General features: G+C 42.4%; 3 protein-coding genes across 3 annotated transcripts; 1 reads left to right on the forward strand and 2 right to left on the reverse strand.

The window, feature by feature from the left end:
• Positions 1-3,289: 3,289 nt before the first annotated feature.
• On the reverse strand, positions 3,290-8,681 carry chmp1a (charged multivesicular body protein 1A). Its single transcript, XM_076019278.1, has 7 exons — positions 8,396-8,681; positions 7,711-7,730; positions 7,524-7,601; positions 6,083-6,229; positions 5,825-5,953; positions 5,546-5,739; positions 3,290-4,531 (listed from the first exon to the last, which is right to left on the reverse strand). Exons 1-7 carry the CDS (start codon positions 8,400-8,402, stop codon positions 4,510-4,512), a joined length of 597 nt encoding a protein of 198 aa, XP_075875393.1. The 5' UTR covers positions 8,403-8,681; the 3' UTR covers positions 3,290-4,509.
• Positions 8,682-11,424: 2,743 nt separating this feature from the next.
• On the forward strand, positions 11,425-17,624 carry cdk10 (cyclin dependent kinase 10). The gene is made up of 13 exons (XM_076019281.1): positions 11,425-11,627; positions 12,122-12,194; positions 12,293-12,364; positions 12,595-12,697; positions 12,831-12,912; positions 13,032-13,099; positions 13,309-13,361; positions 13,689-13,758; positions 14,388-14,447; positions 14,541-14,664; positions 15,064-15,203; positions 15,588-15,640; positions 15,745-17,624. Exons 1-13 carry the CDS (start codon positions 11,538-11,540, stop codon positions 15,837-15,839), a joined length of 1,083 nt encoding a protein of 360 aa, XP_075875396.1. The 5' UTR covers positions 11,425-11,537; the 3' UTR covers positions 15,840-17,624.
• Positions 17,006-23,191, reverse strand: vps4a (vacuolar protein sorting 4 homolog A). Its single transcript, XM_076019280.1, has 11 exons — positions 22,863-23,191; positions 22,135-22,246; positions 21,887-22,031; positions 21,730-21,791; positions 21,450-21,569; positions 20,783-20,939; positions 20,485-20,633; positions 20,239-20,320; positions 19,405-19,624; positions 19,172-19,312; positions 17,006-18,666 (listed from the first exon to the last, which is right to left on the reverse strand). The coding sequence occupies exons 1-11, from the start codon at positions 22,881-22,883 to the stop codon at positions 18,565-18,567; spliced, it is 1,311 nt and encodes a 436-aa protein (XP_075875395.1). The 5' UTR covers positions 22,884-23,191; the 3' UTR covers positions 17,006-18,564.
• Positions 23,192-23,520: the final 329 nt, after the last annotated feature.

The raw sequence follows: 23,520 nt of genomic DNA on the forward strand, positions 1-23,520 counted from the left end.
GAGCTATTTTAGGAAAGCTAGCTGCTGTAATGGGAGCACTTCCGGTTACAGTATGGCTAAATAAGTTGCATTATTTTGAATAAAATTTGTATTACACTCACCAAGTTTCAGGTGTGAAAAGTCTTCCACACTGAAAAAAGAGTTTCGCAGAGACTGTTAGATTCTTCTTTTACGTCTAAAACAAACTAAGAAGAAAAATCTTTTTTCTTGAATTAAAGATAACCTTTATTGTACTGAGAGGTGAGGGTCCTGAGTAGGACTGTACCCACCACAAGGCTAAATAATGTTTAAGCATAGGAGCACGTTCTGCATGCCATAATTCAGCCATTCTCATTCTAGTTTAGAATTTTATCCTCATTTTATATACATCAATACATATACATTATTTCGTAATTTTTACCTTGTATTAGAACTTTTTCTCTCATACTTTTACTCTGTCTCATAATTCTGACTTTAAAATGTCATTATTTCGATTCACCATGTTTTTCAAGGCTACGTTTTTTAATCTATTTTTTTTTTTACAGGCGCAAATGGGATTCCAAGTATATATTATGAGTACTTGAATTATTGAAATATATTTTCCCCCTTTTAGTTAATTCGGAACATCCCATCACTTCCGGTTCTTCGCTAGGTAGCTGAGTCTGCCTTGACGCGAGCCTTCAGTAATCCAATCAGAGCGGCCCAAATCGTCACCTCTCTCCCCTCAGCCAATGAGCAGGGGAGGTCACATGGGAGAGGGAATACCATGATTCCCCCCACCCCACCCCCCCTCTCTCTCGGCATCTGTCTGCGTGTGTGTGGTGGGGTCGAGGGGTTTAGGGATTACCCTTCACTTACAGACACTGACCTGCGCTCGGTTTCCAAGGCTGAAATAAAACGCGGAATTGGAAGGGTGGCCCATTTTTACATTGCTTTTATCCTTTTTCACAACCTTTGAAGTCTTTCTCCTTCCACTCTCTTGTTGCTGGTTCATACTATAATTTTTACACGACTTGACCTTTGACCCCAGCCTATTTAGTGACACAGATCCATTATCCCCTTGGAGGGAAATCAACACAGTAACACCCCATATTCAGTTTCCAGTTTCAACGCGGTTGCCAAGCTCGCAGACTATTGCCTATTTGTCGTACACAAACAGCAGACACCAAAAGGGAACCTGATATCGCTGTTCATCCCAGAGATGTGACACGCAGGGGAAACTCCATTCAGTCAGCATTACCTGGTCAGTGCCTGTTTTAATTGTAACAGCTCCTGCTGTCGTATTTTGAAGGCATTTTCTAGTGACAAGCTCCGTTTTTTTTGTTTGTTTTTTTTAAGTGAAGAACTCCCCCCCCCCGCCCCCCCGTTTATCCAGGGTGGTATCTGCAGTATTACTCATTTGATTACTTTGTTTCATAAGTAATCAATTACTAATTACTTTAGTTAAAAAAAAAACCTAAGGTAACAGTTGCTCAGTGCTTTGAAATTCATTCTATAAAGTGAAAATTTTGCAATTTCAAATATTGCCTCTGTCCTCTTAACATGAGAGCAAACATTCATTGTTTGCTCTCTGAACACAAACTGCACATTTCACAGAACATACTCATGTACAGCACTGGTGCCTTTTGCACAGCCCAAATTGTTAAAATAATCTGCAACATCATTGTTTTTGGTTGTTTTTCAAATATATATATATATATATGTATATATATATGTATGTATATATATATATATATATGTATATATATATATACATATATATATATGTATATATATATATACATATATATATATGTGTGTGTATATATATATGTATATATATGTATATATATATATGTATATATGTATATATATGTATATATATGTATCTATATATATATATATGTACATATATGTATATATGTATATATATATGTATATATGTATATATGTATATATATATATATATGTATATGTATATATATATATATATATATATATATATATATATACATACATATATATATATATACATGTATATATATATATATATATATATATATATATATATATATACATACACATATATATATATATATATACATACATATATATATATATATATACATATATAAAAAGTAATGGAATCGTATCTTGATAAAGTAATTATGATATAATTACCAGTTTTGCCAAAGTAATCGCTTTACATTACTCCATTATTTAAAAAAGTAGTTTAATTACAGTAGTGGATTACTTAGTAATAGATTACTCGCCAACACTGATTATCTGCCACTGGTCCCCGCGTTTAAGTCAGTCCCTCCCAGGACAGCTTGTTCATCATCGCTACTGTTTCTGATGACTTGTGTGTCCTCCTTCTGTCACCACGGCTAAGTCAGGCCTTCCAGAAAAGGAAAGGGTTGGGTGGGGGTAGCCACAGTGGAAACACTCAGCGCACGCCAAGACAACCTGCTGTGGTGATCGCTTTGGCCTCCTCTTTGACATTTCATGGAGCGACAGCCAGTTGTTATGGGGCTGCCAGGCATGCATATTTCCATCCTGGCATTAATGCTGCTCCTGTCCCTGGGCTCTCCAATTATTTACTCGTGCTCTGAAAATTCACCTCGTGACTCGCGGTGAAAGGAGGACACAAACACGAAAGCATGACGGTGACACAGAAGCAAAAAAAAAAAAAAAGCCTAGCATTAAAACCCCGCATCATTTGTTAAGTTAGAAACTAGAATATTTTTGCCGTGTGCTTCCCTCTGAATTGTGCGTGAGAGAGAAAGGAAAGACACGCCTGTATTAGGCTTGGTTCAGCACAGACAACGTCTGCATGAATATTCATGAGCCTTGTTGCAGCTGCAGTCATGATCAACCTCGTGTCCCAAATGACATCAAAGCATTCGTGCAGACTAATCCTAAATTATTGACCTGAAATGCCGGTTTAGCACCGGGTCACACGAGGGTATTCTCTGTCAAAAGGCTTTGGAATTTTTCTAAACAAGTGCAGGGCCAGAACGTCATAAATACTAAAGAGAGCATGACTCATTCTACAAAAGTACACATCAACATTGACTGAAGACACAGATATCAAGAGGTAGTACAAATGGAAGCTGTCATTTCTCTTAATTGTCTCTTCGTGTTTGATTCTTGTGCAAAAATCTGTAATTTCGCTGTAATAAATGCCTTTGAAAATGTGTATTAATGCAAAATTGGCTCAGCAAAGACTGATGGAAACCTTGGAAATTAGCCTTTGTAAACTTGAATTTGCATCTGCAAAAGCTTCTGTTTGCACTAAAAACACAAACCGGAGATCTGACGAGACACTGCATCAGGGAGCAACTTTTATTTTCTGAAGTTCCGCATACAAAACAAAAGCATTGCAAAGGCAGCAGATATCCGAGTGTAAATAAACCCCCGCCTTAAATTAACATGGACAACCGGATGGAAACAGAGTCACTGAAGTTTTGTTCAGCCTCAAACAAATGCGATGTTTACTGGAAACTGAGACGCTTTCAAAAGATTTCAGTTCAGAGTTGTGAGGGTCGCAGTGAGTTCAGTAGTTTTTAACCGGGCAACCAGAGCTCATGTTAAATGCTCAAGAGTTGAATCCTGTCAGCTCAAATAAACTAAAAAAACAACCAGGATTTACTAGCAGTACGAGGAATGAGATGTTTGCTTTTCCAAAGCTCTGTGTAAATCTCTTTGATTTTTCATTTCTAAAATACAAGTCTTCAGGCACTGGCGGCACCCATGCAAAAATGATCAAAAAGGCATTATAATCAAATACAAACACGGACGTCGAGGTAAACGGAAAAACATTAAATAACAGAAATCGTTTAGTTTGACCTTACGATCATGATTTGATGTGATAAAACACGACTTATACCATAAAATAATAATAGTGTCTGTTGAAACTAAACCCACTAACTTTGTGCCGTGCGCATGTAATTCAACGCTTTGCAGGTAACTATGCATCTCCTCCCTTCATGAAAAGAACAAACCCATGTAGATATATATTTTAAACCCCTGCAGCCCCCTCCCCCACTTCCTATACGCAGGGCTGTCCAACTTACCTGTATTTACTACCGCTATTTATTAAAACTTAAGCTATGTTCATAATTTACATTACAGATCGTAAAACCCAATATTTATATGGAGGATACATCCAAGGGCGTCTGATTTTAGAACCACAATGCAGCCAAAAGGAGGAAGGAAAAAAAAAAGGAAAAAAAGGGGGGAAAAAAGGAAAAAAAGTAATCTGAGAGCTGGAGGGGGAATTATTGGGACAAAAACAGGATTAGGTGGATCGAAAGGGGAAGGTGAACCACAGAGAGATTCATGCCTTTTCTGGTGGTATTTCAACCCAGTAAGCGGGTGTGTGTGTGTGTGTGTGTGTGTGTATTTATAGAGCGCAGGGATAGTAATCAATATGCTCATTAAGTCCTCCTGGCAGGAACAGTTCGACAGAAACACCCGCAGCTCCTGTTTCCATCACAGAGCTGGTTTGCTTTGACCCAGACGGAAGCTCAACCTGAGCTGGAGGATGCTTCAGTTCCGCAGGCCCGCCAAGCTGCAACATGTGAAAGAGAGGCAATGGCTTGAAAGTTCAGTGGAAAGTTAAGAACTGAAAAAAGTAGATCAACAAGCCGGAAGGATGCTTTGGAATTACTGCAAAATGCTATTGAAAAACATATTGATAATGATATTCAATATTTATATTTCTTTCTTCCGTCAGAGCATTCAACTGAGGCTTTACATTGATGCAATTTAACAATTTGAAAAATATTGCCAGAGGCTTTATGTATATTTCTTTACATAAAATTTTAAATATTCTGCAGTAAAATCTCCTACGATGATTGGAACAGCACATTTTTGCGATAAGAACAGGGCATCTTTCCATCTTTACAGCTCTCAGCCATCAACCTTCTTCAATAACCCTCCTGACACAATTTCCTGCCAGAAAGCTGTCAATAATGAGACAAACACGTGCCTAACGAGCAGTTCACAGGTCGGGAATGTGCGAGCGGGTCCCTGTGTTGTGTCCCAATTACCGACATCTAAAAATAGCTCAGTGATCAGATGGAAAGACCCCCACGACGGCTCGTCAGGCGGGAGAGAACTTGACTCGCTTCCTTCACGAGTTCATACGGATGCGAAGACTGTTCTTCCAAATAAACTGTTTTGGCAAAACCTTCCAGAAATATGGACATTGAATGCACACACACACACACACACACACACACACACACACACACACACACACACACACACACACACACACACATATAGACAGAGAGTGAGAGGGAGAGAGTGAGAGGCAGTGTTGGGTCATGCCTAAGTCATTACGACGCTAATGCGCATCTATTCACTTGAGTGCAGATTTCCTGTGTGGGAACCATAGCTGCTCCTTCAATCTAATCATTGTTGTCATGTTGAGCTTGTGTAACTGGTTAATGTAGAGGCACAATAGCCAGCGTGAGATAGGTATCATTCAGCCTCACAAAAAAAAAAAAAAAACAGAATGTTGTTGCTGACCACAACCCCAGTAGTTCACACAGAGCCAAATGCAAATGCTGGTCCTCACCGCTTGGACAACTGGTCTTCCTTTTCCTGAGATCTCGAGCTCTCGCCTCCCAACGAGGTGGCGCCAGCAGGCAGCTCGTTGAGCTTGTCCATCACCTCCAGGCCGTTCTGCTCCGCTATTTGTTGGATCAGATCATCCACCTGATTCTGCGGCGTGGTGAGAGTTGTCGCTGCGCCCATTGTGTCCTCCAACACCTTGTTTAGCGGGTGAGAATGATGAGTTGCAGGAGTGAAGACACACGAAGAGAAAACAAATTGCACAAAGTCTGCGAGCACTCACCGAGGTGTGGACGTCCATATTCTGGAACTGGGTCTCAAATTTGTCCATCTCTAATGACAACTTCTGGAGATCCATGGAGCTCATAGCCTTCTCCATGGCCTTGGTGACCTGGCCCATACTTTTGGTGAGCTGATTGGGGGGGGGTGGGGGGGTTTAATGTTGTCGTTCTGCAAATTCAACCTGAGAACTGCATTTCATTCCACGCGTTTTACATCATTCAATGACGGCCGGTGAGTTGATGGTCAAAAAGCAACTTACGGACTTCATGGTGAGAGCAGTCTGCACTTTAGAAGCCACGGCATCGACCCGAGATGACAGGCGCAGCAAATTTAGAGCTTCGTTTTTTTTGCGGATAGCGTTCTCAGCGTAAACCCTGGCACATTCCGTATTTTTCTGGTGCAAGGCCTGGTCAAAAGACAAACATAGTGTATTTACAAACAAACACATGCATAAGCAGGACATTCCAAAATAAAGCTGTGTTGTATTTTTATGTACTGGATTGGGTTTCTTTCACACCACACAGAGGGATGAGAATTCTTTCAAAATATACAGATTGATTGATTCCGTTAATAAAAAAAACAAGTAGATCATCTTTTTTTTTTTTTTTTTTTAATAAAATAAGCATATACTGACCAAGTATATGCCGTGTGTTAGAGGGAATCATTAGAGGACGGTCTCTTAAAACAGTGTCTGAGTTAATCAATGACCTCGTGGTAGAGGCATTTCTCTTGTGAAACAAGTATGCATCTTCCAAGAAGTGACTCAGCGGTGAGGTATGACTTGTTTCAGTTTACCAGCAAGGAATGCCCTGATTTCTTGGGTTTTAGTGCCCTCTGCTGGCTGAGATGGTAAATGAGGATGGAAGGAAACTGCTGGGCAAGAGGGAGGAGGAGGGGGTGGGGGGGTATTCCGGAAAGCAGGTTTGGTGAAAACTCTAAATATGTTACTGGGGAAATGAGGGAAACGCTGAGTTTTCAGTTCTAGCCTGTTTCACAAAGAGTGTTAACTTTGACTCCGTCCCGTTGCTCTGAAACTAACCTGGTCCACAGAAGGTTTTATTCTAGAAAACTCAAGAGTTTCCTTCTGTCTCTTCCCTGAAATACCCAAAGTGTCCCCCTCTGTCAGAATAAATGAATGCTGGTTTGATTGTGGCAGACCTGCCATGTCTTACAGTTTCCAAAAGCCATTTTCGCATGTGGAGTTGTGCCAATATAAAAACTGAGTTTTATGTTCTTTACAATTCCAATCATTTTCACCGAAGTACATGTTTAATTAAATAACACCGTTCAAATTAATTTCAGAAATTTTCTGCCATGACACTTTTCTCTTTTGCTACTTCAGCAGTGTTTTTTTCCCCAAACAATCTCAATATATCTCAATCAAACAATATGTTCAAATTCACCATATGAGTTGATGAAAATGTTTTGTTCCAGGCTGCGGGCTGAGGTACGTTGACTTCCACTAGTGGACGGTTGCCACGGTAACTCGTACTATCAGCGCACCATTAATGTGGGCTTTGTGCCGTCTTGGTGCAGGTGTTCAACTTAATTTGAAAAGTGAGTTGATTGAACTAGTTCAAAGTAGCCGTTATAGAAGCGGGTACGAAGAGTTTTCCAGGTCAGAGACAGTAAACTCAGAGTTAGGGATTAGACTCGGTTTGATGAACCTCAAACCTGGAACAACCCCCTGGACTGCTCACCTTCTGGACCTTGGCTTGCTCCTTTTCTGCATCCTTCTCCGCCTTTCTAGACAGCTTCTCCAGGTGCTTGCATGTGAACTTCAGAGAAAAAGAAACATTTTTTCTTCATTTGAATAATAATCCGCTGACACAGCACTGAATAATATGGCATATGAAACGCCGACATGGATTCAAACTAGATACATACCTTAAGCTGGAAGAGTGTGTCTGTGGAGGGTGAGAGGCCCAGAGATGCACTCATTAGATATATCAATGCACTCCCAGCAATTTAAATGAAGACATACTACTACTACTACTACTACTACTACCACTAATAATAATAATAATAATAATAATAATAATAATAATAATAACAACAAAAACACTTTAAAACAAGCCCCAAATGACTACAGCTCCGTAGCCAGTCTTTCCTTTACATAAAACTACCTTTCAATTCAAAAGAAGGTATCAAAATAAAAGACACGTTAAATAAGATCATACTCATTAATATTTCAAGAGGAACAATAAGAAGAAAATCACGTCTCTGCCTTGGCCACAGTGGTTATTGGGCAAAAACTTACATTTTCGCATACGGAAGAAATGAACAATTTACAAGCGACACACCACTGGGGCGACAATGAGAATTTTGAATGGAGTAACATTCCTGGTGCGACAGTCTCTGGCGACGTAAGGCTCGCATGCCAGTCAACAATGAGCTGTGCGGTACCTTTTACCGCAAGTGACGAATAGACCGACAATCTTAACAAGTCTGACAGCTCGGCTGGCTTAAACGTCAACACGAGCTAGCAGGCTAACACTAGCCAGCTGTCAAAACACCCAACAGTGACAACACCCTTCTAAAATGACCGTGGAGACATAGGAGTTCGACATACCATCCATGTCGAGATGAAATAGATGTGGGGAAATCGCTGAAGATGAGTCTGGCTCTTCCCGCAAAAGGCTAGTCTTGTTTTGTTATGGACAGTTGTTATAACGCTGGGCAGTGCGGAAGAGTGGTCACGTGACAAAACTCGTCCGCCCACCGATTTTCTTCACGGTTATCTCGAGCGTCGGCAAAAAGTGCTGTGACGCATTACTGCCATCAATTAACTGGTGTGGAAAGTGTGGTACTGCAGCAGTGTTAGTCGCTTTTGGAATTTAATATCGCCAATACAACTGAAGACAGACGCTTTGAACGGAGCCATGAGACGACTAATTCCTGCTTTAAAGTTAGAATTCTAAAAAAAAAAAAAAAAAGAACGTTCTAAATACTAATATCTCCCCATGATGCAAAGTCGTGTTGAACTACTGAGTTTCCCCGCAGGTTTTCAATTCAAGTACAGCTGTATATACTGCCTCTAACGTTCCGCTAGAGGTCGGTAGCTCCACCCAGACATGAGAGTTGTGGTTAGGCATGACGTCGTTGTTTTTTTTTCTTAATCTTTAAAAAAAAAAAAAAAAAAAAGTTCTGCAAACATACACTGGCAGTTCAAGTAAAATACATTATAGTAGGTCTATTATATATATATAAAATAAAATAAAGACACACAAAATAACTGTACAGTGAGCAAATGTTAAAGAAGACCACTTTGTATGTCCAAATTAACACATTTCTTAGAACTTGAGTGTCAAGATGAAAATCACATCACATGCTTGCTTGTCAATGAGGATTATGATGAGGTAGAGTTTACTATGAGTTTAGTGGTTCCACGAAGGAAATGTTTTCTTTTTTAAAAGCAATCTACAATATTAATTTTAAAATCATTTAGCACTATCCTATTGTTATTATTTCATATTGTGGGATTGATTTTTTTAATATATAGAATTATCCATTCTGTCTATTTCTGCCTATATTTGATTAAATGCTATTGTATTTTTTTTCACAATTTGTCTTAGTTGACATTTCTTTCTCATACTGACCAAACTCAAGCTGTTAGAAACATCATAATGGAGCAAATGTGTAAAATAAAGATATTTCACCAAACTGGTACTTTTCTCTAAATGTCCTTTCAGTCCACTTTCTCTCTTACGGTTGTGATTAACCGCAAAGGATTAATGTATTTAACCAGACACAATGAGGGATGGGAGGAGGAGCGAGACAGAGAGGTAAGGAGCAACAGCAGCAGCAGCAGCGACAGCACCGTCAAACAAAGGGCAGCCTTTGTACTGCAGACTGTACAGTCTGTAGCCAAAGCCAAGCAAAATGTTAGTGCCTGTGCCGGAGCCGACTGAAGCCTGATGGGGTCTGGAGCGAGCCAGAGGGAAGATCCAGGTATGGCTGTAGGGAACCTCAAGTGACCTCAGTAGATAACCTAGTCTGGACAGGTGATTTAACCACACAGCAGCTGTGGATGCTGATAAAAAAAAAATAATATTTTAAGCCAAAAAAACACTAATTGTTCTGTAATTTCAGTTGTACAAGTCTAAGGACGACAGCGAGATGGGAACACTGTTAACCTCTATCATAATTCTGGTTTATGCTAATCAGTATTAGTATGTCTAATACCAACAAAGCAAATCTACAATCGTAATCTCCACAAAAAGATATCTGTATGATTGTAGTTATGTGAATACTACCGTCCATATACACTACCATGTCAATGTCTTCATCAGCATAAAGTGCTTTCTTTGGCAATATATATATATATATCTTCTGAAATAACGCTTATTAAACATAACAGTGTGGTTTATAATATTGTAAACAACGGCCATTCGAGTTCCTTGAGGTAGTGCTCCTGGAGATAGGCACACCATAACACTCTTAAGAAATTAGTACAATCCAATTTGAAAGGTGCTGTTGCGCTCAAGCAGACAGAAAACACACACACACACACACACACACAGACACACACAGACACACACACACACAGACACACAGACACACACACACACAGACACACACACACACACACACTGTATGAGATTCTTTGGTCAGCAAATCTATAAATCTATACTAATCTGCCATGAACTTGGACCAGTGAAAGCACACTGAATACTTTTACAGTTATGATGACTCAGTATAATTATCAGGGGCTAAAATAACAGCAGGACATAGAAGCTTTTTCACTGGACATTGCATTAATATTTCAGTGACTCAGTATACATCTGCTTGACATTTGGAACCATTATTCACCCGAAACTTTTGCACATGTGCCCCCATCAATTACAGCCTCCTCAGACCCAAACGCGGAGCCGAATTCAGCAAAAACGCCCTCAGGTATACCCCGGTCATCCTCGTCACAGCCCCATCAAGAGAAGACATTTATGCTTCAAAATCCTTGACATTTGGAACCATTATTCACTCGAAACTTTTGCACATGTGCCCCCCACCAATTACAGTCTCCTCAGACCCAAACGCGGAGCCGAATTCAGCAGAAACTTCCTCGGGTACCCCGGTCATCCTCGTCACAGCCCCATCAAAAGAAGACATTTATGCTTCTCAATCCAACATGACTATAGCCAATGCTGTAAAAGAGCGGAGACCTTCATCTACACCTATAGTAGTGGGGAGGAAACTTGCGGCCAAAAAGTGACTCTACACACAAGGTAAACCGCTCCCAAATTGTGAATGTTGGATTATCAATTTGATCTGCTTGGCTGCAATTGACATATTATTTAGGGGCAATCAATCATCATCATCTAATCCCATATTTTGTCATGTTTTTTCCATTTGTCTTTTACAATGACAAAAAACAATGAGAAAAGAAAAGAAAAACATTTAGAATGTGCGTGTTTTTTTGTGGGTGTTTTTTGGGTTGGGGGGGGGGGGGGGGGGAGTTCTAGAGAAATAGAGCACCATCATGTGAGAAGAAGTGTTTAAAACGGCAGTTTATAACTTTTGATTTCTGTGTCCACAGGAAAACGGCAAATTTGGCGCTATTTCCTCGTTGTCCAAAGACCCGGATGAAAACAACATGGCGGCGCCCTGCGAGGCAGACTAGCCCAGTGATTCTGCTGTGTCTAACAACTGAGAATAATAATAATAATAATAATAATAATAATAATAATAATAATAATAATAATAGTAATAATAACATGGACACCGTTGGGGAAGAGGAACCAGAGCCTATAAAGCTCAAGTCCCTGAAGAACAACAGAGTATTCACGGTGCCTCAGAACGACAGGGTAGGAAAAAGAAAACTGACGTCAGAGGCAGCTAGCTGCTGGTTTCAAGAAGCTTGCAAAGTTCTCCCTTACACGCTTATTTAAATACTAATGTGACGCTACCGCCTTTTGCAATGGCTCACTTGGAATACAAGCCAGTGATGCCTCTGAAAATATACGTTCCACTTTAGTTTTATCGCCGTTAGCGGCCAATCTCATTAGCGGTCTACGTCATCTTGTGATTCCTTGATGAACCCTAATTCGTGAGCGCGTCCCACGTCACCGTGAACTCATGGTGTATTTGACGCACGTTGACCGTTTACTACGTTTCTTACACTTATGTCTGATCACACAGAGCTGTTCGCCGTTACAGTGAGACATTCAGATGGAATGTTGCCGTTTCTCTCCATTGAACACATTTCAAATACCATTTACTCACATGTGGTGGGAAGTACAGCACAAGGATGAATAAAAAAAAAAATCGACAAAATAAAAATACGTCTTTTCTTTTGCAGTTTGGGAGCTGCAGAAGTGTCAGAGAGTTTGAGAAGCTCAACCGTATAGGAGAAGGAACCTACGGCATTGTGTGTGAGTTACAAACATCATGGGTGATGAACCCTTGTTTTGTTGTTTGTTTTGTTATTATTCTATGTGTCTCAAGATGTAATGAGGTGTTGTCTCTGTAGACCGAGCCAGAGACACCAAGTCTGATGAGATTGTAGCTTTGAAGAAGGTCCGAATGGACAAAGAAAAAGATGGTAAGAGCTTTGGCTGTTGGTTTATAGTGTCAAAATACCTAAACATTTTTTGTTGTTGCTCATTCTGTAGTCTAGACACTTAAAAACATTACATTGCAGCTGGATCGATAGAGATCGATGCTTAAAAGTGACAAGAACAGAAATAAGCAGCGGTGATTTCTTCTAATGACTTGCATATAGTTGCAACACTGGTGAACGTGCTGCTGGTGCTTTGCCCTTTTCTCTGACAGGAATCCCCATCAGCAGCCTCAGAGAGATTAACCTGCTGCTGAGGTTGAGGCATTCCAACATTGTGGAGCTGAAAGAGGTGGTGGTTGGCAGCCAGCTCGAGAGGTAAGACACGCTGTCTCACTCACACACGCACACCTTTGCAACCTTGGCTGGCTGTGTGGTTGCACACATTTTATTCCATCTATTCCTCTTTAATTTAAAAAAAAAAATCTTTGTCTGTGTGTGTGTGTCTCAGTTTATTTCTGGTGATGAGTTACTGTGAACAGGACCTGGCCAGTCTATTGGAGAACATGCAAACACCCTTCTCTGAGGCTCAGGTAGGACTGTGAGCCAATCACGAAGAAGCTATTTATTTACATAACAATATATATCTGCATCTCTCAATGAATAAAAATATATTTAAAAAAATAAATATATATGATTTCCTCCTTTTCAGGTGAAATGTATTTGCATGCAGTTGCTCAGAGGTCTGGAGTATCTGCACCACAACTTTATAATTCACAGGTCAGTTTCAGACAATAGCCTAAACTGACAAGTCTTAAGTGTTTGAGCTCGCTGATGTCGCAGCTCAGCTGGAACACAGCTAAGAGTCATTAACAGGCAGACGAGTGAAGAGTGAAAAGAGAAAAGCGGTATATTGGTATAAAAAGCGAGACAGAACGTTCGGAGTCATCTTGCGGCAGCTGGCTCATTCTCCATTCTAATCTCATTAGGGACCTTAAGGTGTCTAATCTGCTGATGACAGACAAAGGCTGCGTTAAGATTGGTAAGTCTTCCTCATTGCCACAACCCAACCACTGCTGCAGCTCACACTCCCAACTCTCTAATTCCATTATAAGTGCACCGCCGTTCACCCTAAACACCAGAGCTGGCCTTTGAACTTTCACCGTCTCTGACCAACGAGCTCTTAGACCAACATCAATATCTAACTGTAATCTCAGCAAAATCTTACCATTCACACTGTTAACTGGTTATTGGAATTAAAAGATCAGACATTGGCTTCATATTGAATCATTTGTTCAATGCAACCCGAGTGTCTATGCTGCATTTTTCATTTTCACTCACCAGTTTTTCCCCATCCTGCTGTCTGCAGCTGATTTTGGGCTGGCCCGGATGTACGGCATCCCTCAGAAGCCGATGACCCCCCGAGTGGTCACCCTGTGGTGAGTGTCTGCTGTTACCCTGAGCTCCGTTAACGAAGAGAGTGCTGAGAGAAAGTGGCTAAATCAAGCTAGCAGCAGTGAGGTGTGTGTGTGTGTGTGTGTATACATATATATATATATATATATATATATATATATATATATATATGTGTGTATATACATATATGTGTGTACATAAATATATATATATGTATGTGTATGTGTATATATATATTGTATATATAATATACATATTGTATATATAATATACATATTATATATACACATACATACATATATATTATATATATATACACACACACACACACACACACACACACATATATATACAGTTTACTTATAAGTTTACTTTAACTTCTTCCTGTTTTAAACCTCACCTACTTCACATTAAAGTTGACATCACTGAACCAGTGACACCTCATGACAGCCATTCATAAAGTCTCAGAAAGCCTCCATCGTTCGGGTCATAGCAGGTCACGCCTGCCTCATCGCAGATAACCCAACCTTTGTGTTGCTGAGACGCACGCTCCTGCAGCCTCAGTGGAAACTCACGGCTTTAATCCCGCCCACTAATCCTCCCCGCTAATGAGTTGCGTTACCTGGCTGTCACGGCACCTTCTCTGCCGCAGGTACAGAGCGCCGGAGCTCCTCCTAGGGACCAAGTCTCAGACTACAGCTCTGGACATGTGGTGAGGCTGTGACGCAAACATTCTAACAAAATCAGGCAAAGCGGAGGTCAGTAAGATCCTTTGACGGAGGGAACTGCGATGTTTCCCTCGCAGGGCCGTGGGCTGCATTCTGGCAGAGCTGCTGGCTCACAAACCTCTGCTGCCAGGAACCTCTGAGATCCAGCAGGTGGACCTGATCGTGCAGCTGCTGGGGACGCCCAATGAAAACATCTGGCCGGTGAGCATGCTGAGAGACAAAACTAAAGCCGCGTTCAGACTGCCAGCCAAAATCCGTTTGAGCCCAGTCCAGATTGAAACCGGATCGCTCCTTTGTTGTCTGAACAGTCACAAATCACACGAAATCCCATTCTTTGCAAAAATGGATTGAAACCACCTTCGGGAGGTTCGTTTCAAATCGCATTTGGACAGATGCGCCTCAGTCTGAACAGCACCAAACACACCGATGGGTTTTGACCGTCCGTGACGTCGCTCTACGCGACACAAGACTAAATCGGATCTAAAGATCGGATTTGAGAAGGAATGTCATTGGAATCAGATTCGCCTGCAGTCTGAACGCAGCCTAATATACCTACTCGATGTTGCTTATGTCTCGTATTTGTGTGCGCGCGCCCCTCAGGGTTTCTCCAAGCTGCCTCTCGTCGGTCAGTACAGTCTGAAGAAGCAGCCGTACAACAATCTGAAGAACAAATTCATCTGGCTGTCTGATGCTGGACACAGACTGCTCAACCTGCTCTTCATGTACAACCCACAGCGCAGGTGTGCACGCTGTCACATATGTACACACTTAATTCTGTCTCTTCTGTCCCTGTGAAGATTTACGTCTATCAGTTTACCTTCATCATGCTGATGGCCACTGGCTACCTAATTCTTACTCATAGGGGGGAAATGTCTGATCGCATCTCACTACAAGATGTCCTGGTTTTGCGCTACATTTACACCAAAGCAATATCAGATAAAAAGCAACCATCAGCATTTGGTGGACAATGTAAATAACTTAATACTGCCAGTGAGAGGACGTTTTGTTTTCCCGTGAATTACAATTTATTCTGCCTTTTTTTTTTTTTTTAAGAGCGTTGGGGTCACTGTATAATATAATCAGTTTGTTCAGCGGCTGATTCCCTTTCTGATTCTCAAACCCAGGGCAACAGCTAAAGACTGTTTGGAGAGTTCCTACTTCAAAGAGAAACCTCTGCGTGAGTTTAAAATATATATGTATATATATATATCAGCAGTAAACCACCTTCACCTGTTGGCTGTCCAGAAAGTCATTAGCCATTTACTGTCCGCTCCCCTGCAGCCTGTGAACCGGAGCTGATGCCAACCTTCCCTCACCATCGCAACAAACGAGCCGCGCCTGCAGCAGAAAGCAGCTCCAAGCGCAGCAAAGTGTGACAAACGCGGTGAAGGAGACGACGAGACGCCAGCACCCTGCTGCGTGGTGGCCTGGTGGATCTGACTTTCCCAGCAATGTGAACTGGTTGAAAAAGATTCCTGGTCACGGTCAGCAAGCTGGACTCGTGTTTGCCGTACCTGCAAAGTACAAAGTAAAAGACAGCGAAAGGAAGACTTGAAGTTGGTCGTTGCTGCGTTGTGTCAAAAGTGTCCTTGAGGCGAGACGACACGATCCGGCTTCCTCCTCACGTATTGCTGATGAACAAGCTCACTTCGCGAGGAGGCAGCTGGGACCCAAACTGTCGTCGCTGCCATCTTCTTCCTCTCCACAGTCAAGCGATCTGCCATTGCCGTCTTTTCAATTTTTCAATCGCATGCCTAATTTGAAAAAAAAAAAAAAGGACATGAAATGCAGATAGCGCCGGTAGTACCAGTCCCCTCTGTTAAATAAGCTTGAGTAAAGTGTCAAAACAAGTCCATGAAAAGCTCCAGCTTGAACGCCTGAACCGTACTGTAAAATGACGAGTGACCTCATCTGGCAGCAGCCAGTAAGAGAACACGACTGGGGTTTGTTTACCAAGTGGTGTAGATGCTGAACATGTTAGGCGTGGAGCCATGTACTGTTGTAGCCTGCAGCTTTTTGGAAAAGCAAAGTAAACACGTCACAACCAAACGCCTGGACCTGTCTGTTGAAATGTCTGTCTTTATTAATGCAGGATTAAATTAGTAGTGATGCTTTACAAGGCCAGCAAGGGGGTTCACCTCCTTGACAGGGACGTTAATAATAAAAATGACCACCCCCACCACCCCCCCGCACCGTCACAAACACACAGCGCTGAGCTTTGGGAGGAATCCCGACCATCACAGGCCCTGAAGTGGTTCAGAGAGTCCGACGGGAGGAAGATAGAAGTCGAGATCGAGCGATGGCGCTGACAAAATAGCCACCGTTTCTTGTCTTCAGCCGCAGCTGGAAGCCAAGAAACGGACCAATCTGACTGACGGCTGCACCTAAAAACTAGCTTATCATGACGGTAACCTATATGAACCATGTTTAAAAAAAATAATAATAATAAATAGTAGGTCTGGCTTAGCATTGCAGGAGATAAGCAATGTAAAGATTGAAGATAGTTCTAACATATTGGTACCATTTATTTTTTTTCCTCCACCCTAATGTGAAGTCTATTGGTTGGTACCGGTCAACACCAATGTCAGTCAGGCTCTTTAGTTTTTCACGTCCTTTTCGCTTTATCCTACTTCTCGTGGGATTCAAGGTAGATTTCTTTATTGTCTGTTGAAAGGAAAAACAATACTGAGCAGGCAGTAAAGAAGCAACTTAGTAGTGTTTTTGACTCAGGGCCAGAACTTGCAAGTGCGCCGCTTGCCTTCGAAAAGACGGCACGCACCGGAAACTTCTTCATGAAACTGCTAAAGAAAAAAAAAAAATTATTCAAGTGTAAACAGAATTTGTCTCAGGGACAGTTGGTGAAGTTTGACGCGGCGGTTTGATGATATAAGTCGACCTGGGACACTTGGAAAAACATTACTGTTGTAGCAAATGACCCAAATAAATGCGTCCGGATTGAAAGAGATGTGCTTGACTGATTCTGTTTGACAGGAGGAGATTGAGTATTTACATTCAGCACAGATTAAAAAAAGAACAAAAGAAAAACACAACAGTCACAGCACAGAGAAATCAATCTCGCAACTCTCCTCAGTTCGAGCCCCGGCTTTGAGCCGTTTGTTCGCAGTTGAACAGCTTGTGATACCCTTTTTTTTTTTTTTTTTTTCCAGAAACCTATCCAAACCTGCGTAGGTTAAAAACTCAAGCCAGTGTGGGCGAGACGCAGAGCTTTTAAAAAGAGGACTCTGAACAATGACACACGAAACAACCCCTGCCTGCCAAAAGGAAGAAACTGCCTAACAAGAAAACGGCCTTCCAACAAAAAGTCTTAATTCAAGTTTTTCAATAATGCGACGGTTTGCGTTCCAATCGAGCACATCTCTTGAGAATATTGGAGCTCCGCTCAGTCTGCTGCGCACGCCAAAGTACACACACAAGCTGCGGAGGGGGGCGATAAATGGAGGCGTACAGACAAACACATTTAAAACACACGAGTTAATGAATAAAAATACTTGGATGCATTCACGCAACTGCATGCTTGCCAGAACTACGTTCTCTTGATCCTCGAGTGTCCTTCAACGCCATCGAAATCAAAAGTGCATGACGGCGACAGAGACGTACAGTCCTTCAGTCAGAATCTACCGTTGAGATTCGGATGCAGCTTCCCTCACGCCGACGCCGGTCTGACGCCCCGGCGGCGGCCGCTTCGGAACGGGACATGGGCTCTAACTGTCCGACCACTAAATTCACACCGAGTTTTTTTTTTTTTTTTTTTTTTTTATTCCCAATGTAGCGTTTGGTCAACTTCCTCCAAGGATTCCAAAACTCTGGACCTGGCAAGTGGAGAGGGGGAGGGTGTGGGGGGGGGGGGGGGGGTTGACTAAGATACAGGTTTACTTTCCCCAACGTGGGTTGGGAAAAGGACCAGTCGTTTTAAAAAATTCATGAGAGGCGGTGAACCAAAGCGCTCGGCGGAGACTGAAGCCTACAGAATGGGACAGCAGTTGGGGTCGGGTGGGGTAGGGGCGGCTGGAGGAGTGTTGAGCAGCCTTGACGCTTCTGATGGGGCTGAGGAGAGGAGAGGCGGCGGGGCGGCGTGAGGCCTCAGCCCTCCATCCCAAAGTCCTCTGTGAACTTCTTCACCTTCAGCAGGTCTTCGGTGTTGACTGTGGGACGGGTGGTGGACAGAGAGCGCAGCATGTCCGACTGCGGGAGGGAGCAGAGGTTTACACGTCAGTCACTGATGTGTCACCTGGATCCCCTGCTGTCTGATTTCACCCTCGAAATTCTGCTACTGTGGATCACGATGGATGTGTAAATGTGAAAAAAAAGTGTTTCCATTACACGTTTGTGATCTACCTCTGCATCGATATGTCTGAAAAAACACCTCATGAGAGTGCAAAAACCTTTCAGCCATATTTGAGAGGTTTTTCCAAGTTTAGGCGTTCCTAGCTTTCAATTACCAGTTTATTTATTGCAGTATTTATGTTTTGTGCAATTCTAGGGGTAATGGAAACGCAGCTCCTTTTGAACATGAGGTTTAATTACAGTGACTTCAGGCGCAAGTATTATTTCTTGTTCATTTCTGCTGATGTTTGGTATGTGTGGGAGTAAATCCTGATTCTGCCTTCATTCTGTTTTGTTTTTTAACACGTTCAGCAAAATCTCAAAACTCAAACTGAACCCAACTCTTTATCAGAGTGTCTCTCACCATGCAGACAATGGGTTCCAGTAGCTTGTCACTAGGCACATCCATCCAGGTCATTTCTATGGCTGCGGGGTCACCGGGGGAACAAGGGGTCAAGAGGTCGTCCACCACCACCTGGTTGTTGCTGCGGGACGGCCCGCAAACCTGGAGGGAGTCACTCATTCGTTAACGGGCCACTCGGGGGGGGGTCAACCAACCTGGGATTGTTCTGCTTTTGTTGCTCCTAACAAAGTCACCTTCTTGAAGTGTGTGGCCGACTGGACCTTCCTGACGGGCTGCATGAGGGCGTCGCGCACGATGATGCTGATGTCGGCGCCGGAGTAGCCGTCCGTTTTGTGGGCGAGCTGCCGCAGGTCGGCCTCGCTCAGGCTGTGCGGCGTGTTGCCCAGGTGGAGGCGGAACATCTGAGCTCGCGCCGGCTCCTCGGGCAGCGGGATGTAGATACGCTTCTCAAATCTGACAGAGAGCGAGAGAGCGAGACTTCCTGAACGTTGGAGACCAGCGCACATCCAAGAAGTGTCACGACGCATCAGAGAAACGTGGATCACGCTCAAAGGTCCAGTGTGTAAAACATTTGGCTTAATTTAGGATTTTTATATTGGTAACAGCTTATTAACTGCCCATGGTACATTTAAAGTGTATAATCACAGTACAATAAGAGTAATTTTCTATTCTTATCCATACAGCAGTTCTTGTTTGTATATAAGAATATATATATAGAGAGAGAGCAAGGGTCTTGCTCCCAGTTAGCTGCCATCTTGCACTGCCATATTTCTACGGAAGCCCGATATGGACAATCCAGCCAACCTGACAGCATGTTTCATATCTAGGGTGAACACTCACGTCCTCACATAAACCAACGAGAAAGAAGGTGGACGAGGAATCCATGTTTGTGCTCACATGCCACCGTAGTTCACTGGCAAACTCGGGAGAGGCAGGGTACAGATCCCCGAGTGAAAGAGCGGTGCAATCTAAAATGTGACCACTTGATGGCGCTGTTTCTTCTTATCAATCTCCAAATGTAACACGCTTCACCTTTAATTAGTCTACGTATTGAACGGATGTCTGACCTCCTGCGGATGGCAGCATCGAGCACCCAGGGGATGTTTGTGGCTCCCAGCACCAAGATGCCGTCGTTGTTGTTTCCCACACCTGCAAGATGCAAGTAGAGCTTCAGTCGACTGCGTATTGGGCACCGAACTTCCTGCTTGTTGCTCCAGTGTTTGATGCGTTTGATAGCGCTAGGTAATATGAATCCAGGCACACGGCTGCTCTGCATCGTTATGCCGTTTGCTCTGCACTTATTTGCTCCTCACCTTGCATCTGAACCAAAAACTCTGTCTTAATGCGGCGGGCAGCTTCACTCTCATTCTCATTCCTGGAGCCACACAGCGAGTCCACCTCGTCTATGAAGATGATGGAGGGTTTGTGCTGGCGGGCCAAGTCAAACAGGTTCTTCACCAACCTGGACAAGTGGGAAAAATGGGGAAAAGTACAATTATAGATGAAAGAAAGGTATTTGAATAATACTGTTTAAATATTAAATTCCTGATCACCATGCGAAACAGATTAGAGCATTTTCTTACAGGTAAAATATTCAAAGTATGTACATACTTCTCACTCTCTCCCAGCCACTTAGACATGAGGTCTGAGGAGGAGACGGAGAAGAACGTGGAGTTGTTGGCCTCGGTGGCTACCGCCTTCGCAAGGTACGACTTCCCCGTTCCTGGGGGACCGAACAGCAGAATTCCTCTCCAGGGGGTGCGCTTGCCTGAGGACACAGCAATGTACAATGAGAGGAACTGTGCGATTCTTCCCTGTAGTGTTTATTAATTACACACATGCAAAAAAAAATTGGCTAAATGTAATATTTCAGACATCTGAATCACAGAATGTTTGCAGCCTTTGATTATTAAAATTGTTTCTTAGATAATAAACTATTGTTCTATATTTCCTGCAGAGTGGGGGACAGAATAATATCTCATTACCTCAAGATCCAATATACAGTGATACATGATGAACCTTGAGCCATGTACCTTGATGGATGAACATTAAAGAATGAGATCTCTGTGACTCACTTGACCTGCCGGTGCTGTTAATGTTTAAAGTGTTTGCTGTATTTACAACAGTAATTAACGAACCTTTCGAATTAATTACACAATAATACTATCTCTACAACTTCAAAATGAGACATTGTTTATTCAATTCTAATGGGGAGAAAAAAATGTAAGAAAATGAAAGAAATGGGCGGACACAAAGCCTGACAAAATTCCACAGTTACCTGTAAACAGGTGAGGGAATTTGATGGGTAGGATCACTGCTTCCTTCAGAGCCTCCTTTGCACCCTCTAACCCAGCAACATCATTCCACCGGACATTAGGCTTCTCCATCACAATGGCACCTTGACACAAAGACAAAGCATAGTTCTGCATTTTGTAGTGCTTTTTTTTTTTTTTTTTTTAGGGAAGCAACAGTCAGCAACACAAAAACAATTATCAACAAGAACAAAAGTTACCATCACACAATCAGTGAGGGACTGACACAAGCTTTCAGTTCCTTACCCATAAGCTGCTCTTGCAGTTTCTTTTTCTCTGGATTTTCACCTTCGCTATCGCTGTCACTCCTTGACAACCACACAAACAGACACACATCAGACATATTTAAACTCTAGGGTATGACAATGTTTTCTGAGTCAATGGCAAAGACCAGACCACATACTTGTCATTTCCCTGTGACTCTTTGACAGGTTTCTTCCCCTGTTTTTCTTTATTCTTGAGAAAGTCCTTGATCTCCTCAGCTCTGTCCAGGTACTGCACACACTTGGCCCGTATTCTCTCCTTCGCCTTGTCGCCATGGGCCTCGTCTGAAGGATGAAGATGGAAGGACGGAACAGTTGTAAATGCAAACCACTCACGGTGATGCCAACAGCGGGGAAATGCTCCATGAGATTCCCAAGTGTTACTCACATTTGATAGCATGTAGGAAATACTCCACGCCATGCTGGTACAGGCGGAAGGCCTCCTCATAATTCTTTGCCTTGTCTTCCTCTGTGGCTTTCGTCACAAGATCAATTGCTTTCTGTAAAAAAGAAAAAGAAAAAAAGTGCGGCCATAGAATCAGGGGCTGAAGTTGATTGATTTGAGGGTGTTCAAGATCATCACTCATCGAATACCTTAATTTAAACTGTATTCGAGGTATTTCAATGGGACATGTATAGGTGTATTGCACACGTTCACATGTCAACAGTGGAAGTTCAAAATAAACACGACAGCTCCGCCCCACAATAAGACCTATGATTTGTTCCAAGTGTGCGGAGTGGTCAGGTAAATCGAATGGCGGACTATTGTTATTATTTTTTAAGTAGTTATTTATTACAAGTTCCTAGAGCAAGAGCCGCCACAGCCCAGCTAACGGGATTCAAGGCTGCTGCCATCAACAGCCGAATGAAGAGGTTGTGTTACACACGCACAAAGGACCCACCAAAACGTAGCCAATTATCCCCGGGCTTGTGCTGTACACAGCAAAGCAGTGTTGAAATGCGCGTCGATGTCATTAACTTGGCAACGAAAGCAGTCTGAACCGGTTGGCAAAACAGCGTTGGCAGCTTTTGTCGTCAGCTGTTCTACTAGCCAGTGCTAGCATGCGTTCGAGATGCTGCAGAAGGATAAAGCCAAGTTGGCTAACGGTAGCTTACCTGTAAAGTTGACGTTGTCATTTCATTTCACTTCTTGTGTGCTCTGTCCAGATTTCTATCTTCTGTCGCGACCCAAGGGTGAACGTGTGATGAAACGGAATCGTCACTGGCCTATGTTGCGCGGGGACGCTGTGCTCTTGACATGGCAAAACAAGGCTAACCCGTTAGCTCGCGAATATGTCAGCAGCAGCTCCGCCTCGACCGAACAAAACCAAAGGAACTTGGTTCACGGTTTCCGGTGCAGACTGTCAAAATACGACTGTTACGCACACTGTCTTGACAGAGATTGTTATTTTTCCTGTGTTCAAATATTTTTTTAAATATATTTTTTCTTAACTTAAATTTTAATTTTAAATGTATGCACCGAGGGGAAAAACTATTTGGACACAGTACCTTGTTTTTTTTTTTTTAAATATAAATCTTAAATACAATTTTTTTCATAACTCTGAGGCAGCTGGCATACAAAACCATTGCTTTAGTGCCACACTCAAGGTTGTTTTTTCATCCTCAGTATCCATGTTTTGCGAGAGGTGAAGTGAGAAAATCCAAATGGTTTTATGCTCAAATACATGAGAATAAAAACTTCAAAGCAAGTTATGACCCTGCTGAAACATATTGAGAAAAACATCTTCAAAGCAAGTTATGACCATGCTGAAAC

This window comes from Nelusetta ayraudi, unplaced genomic scaffold (genome assembly GCF_046127955.1).
Source record: "Nelusetta ayraudi isolate G7.1 ecotype Tasmania unplaced genomic scaffold, CSIRO-AGI_Nayr_v1 ptg000009l, whole genome shotgun sequence".
Taxonomy (NCBI): Eukaryota; Metazoa; Chordata; class Actinopteri; order Tetraodontiformes; family Monacanthidae; genus Nelusetta; species Nelusetta ayraudi.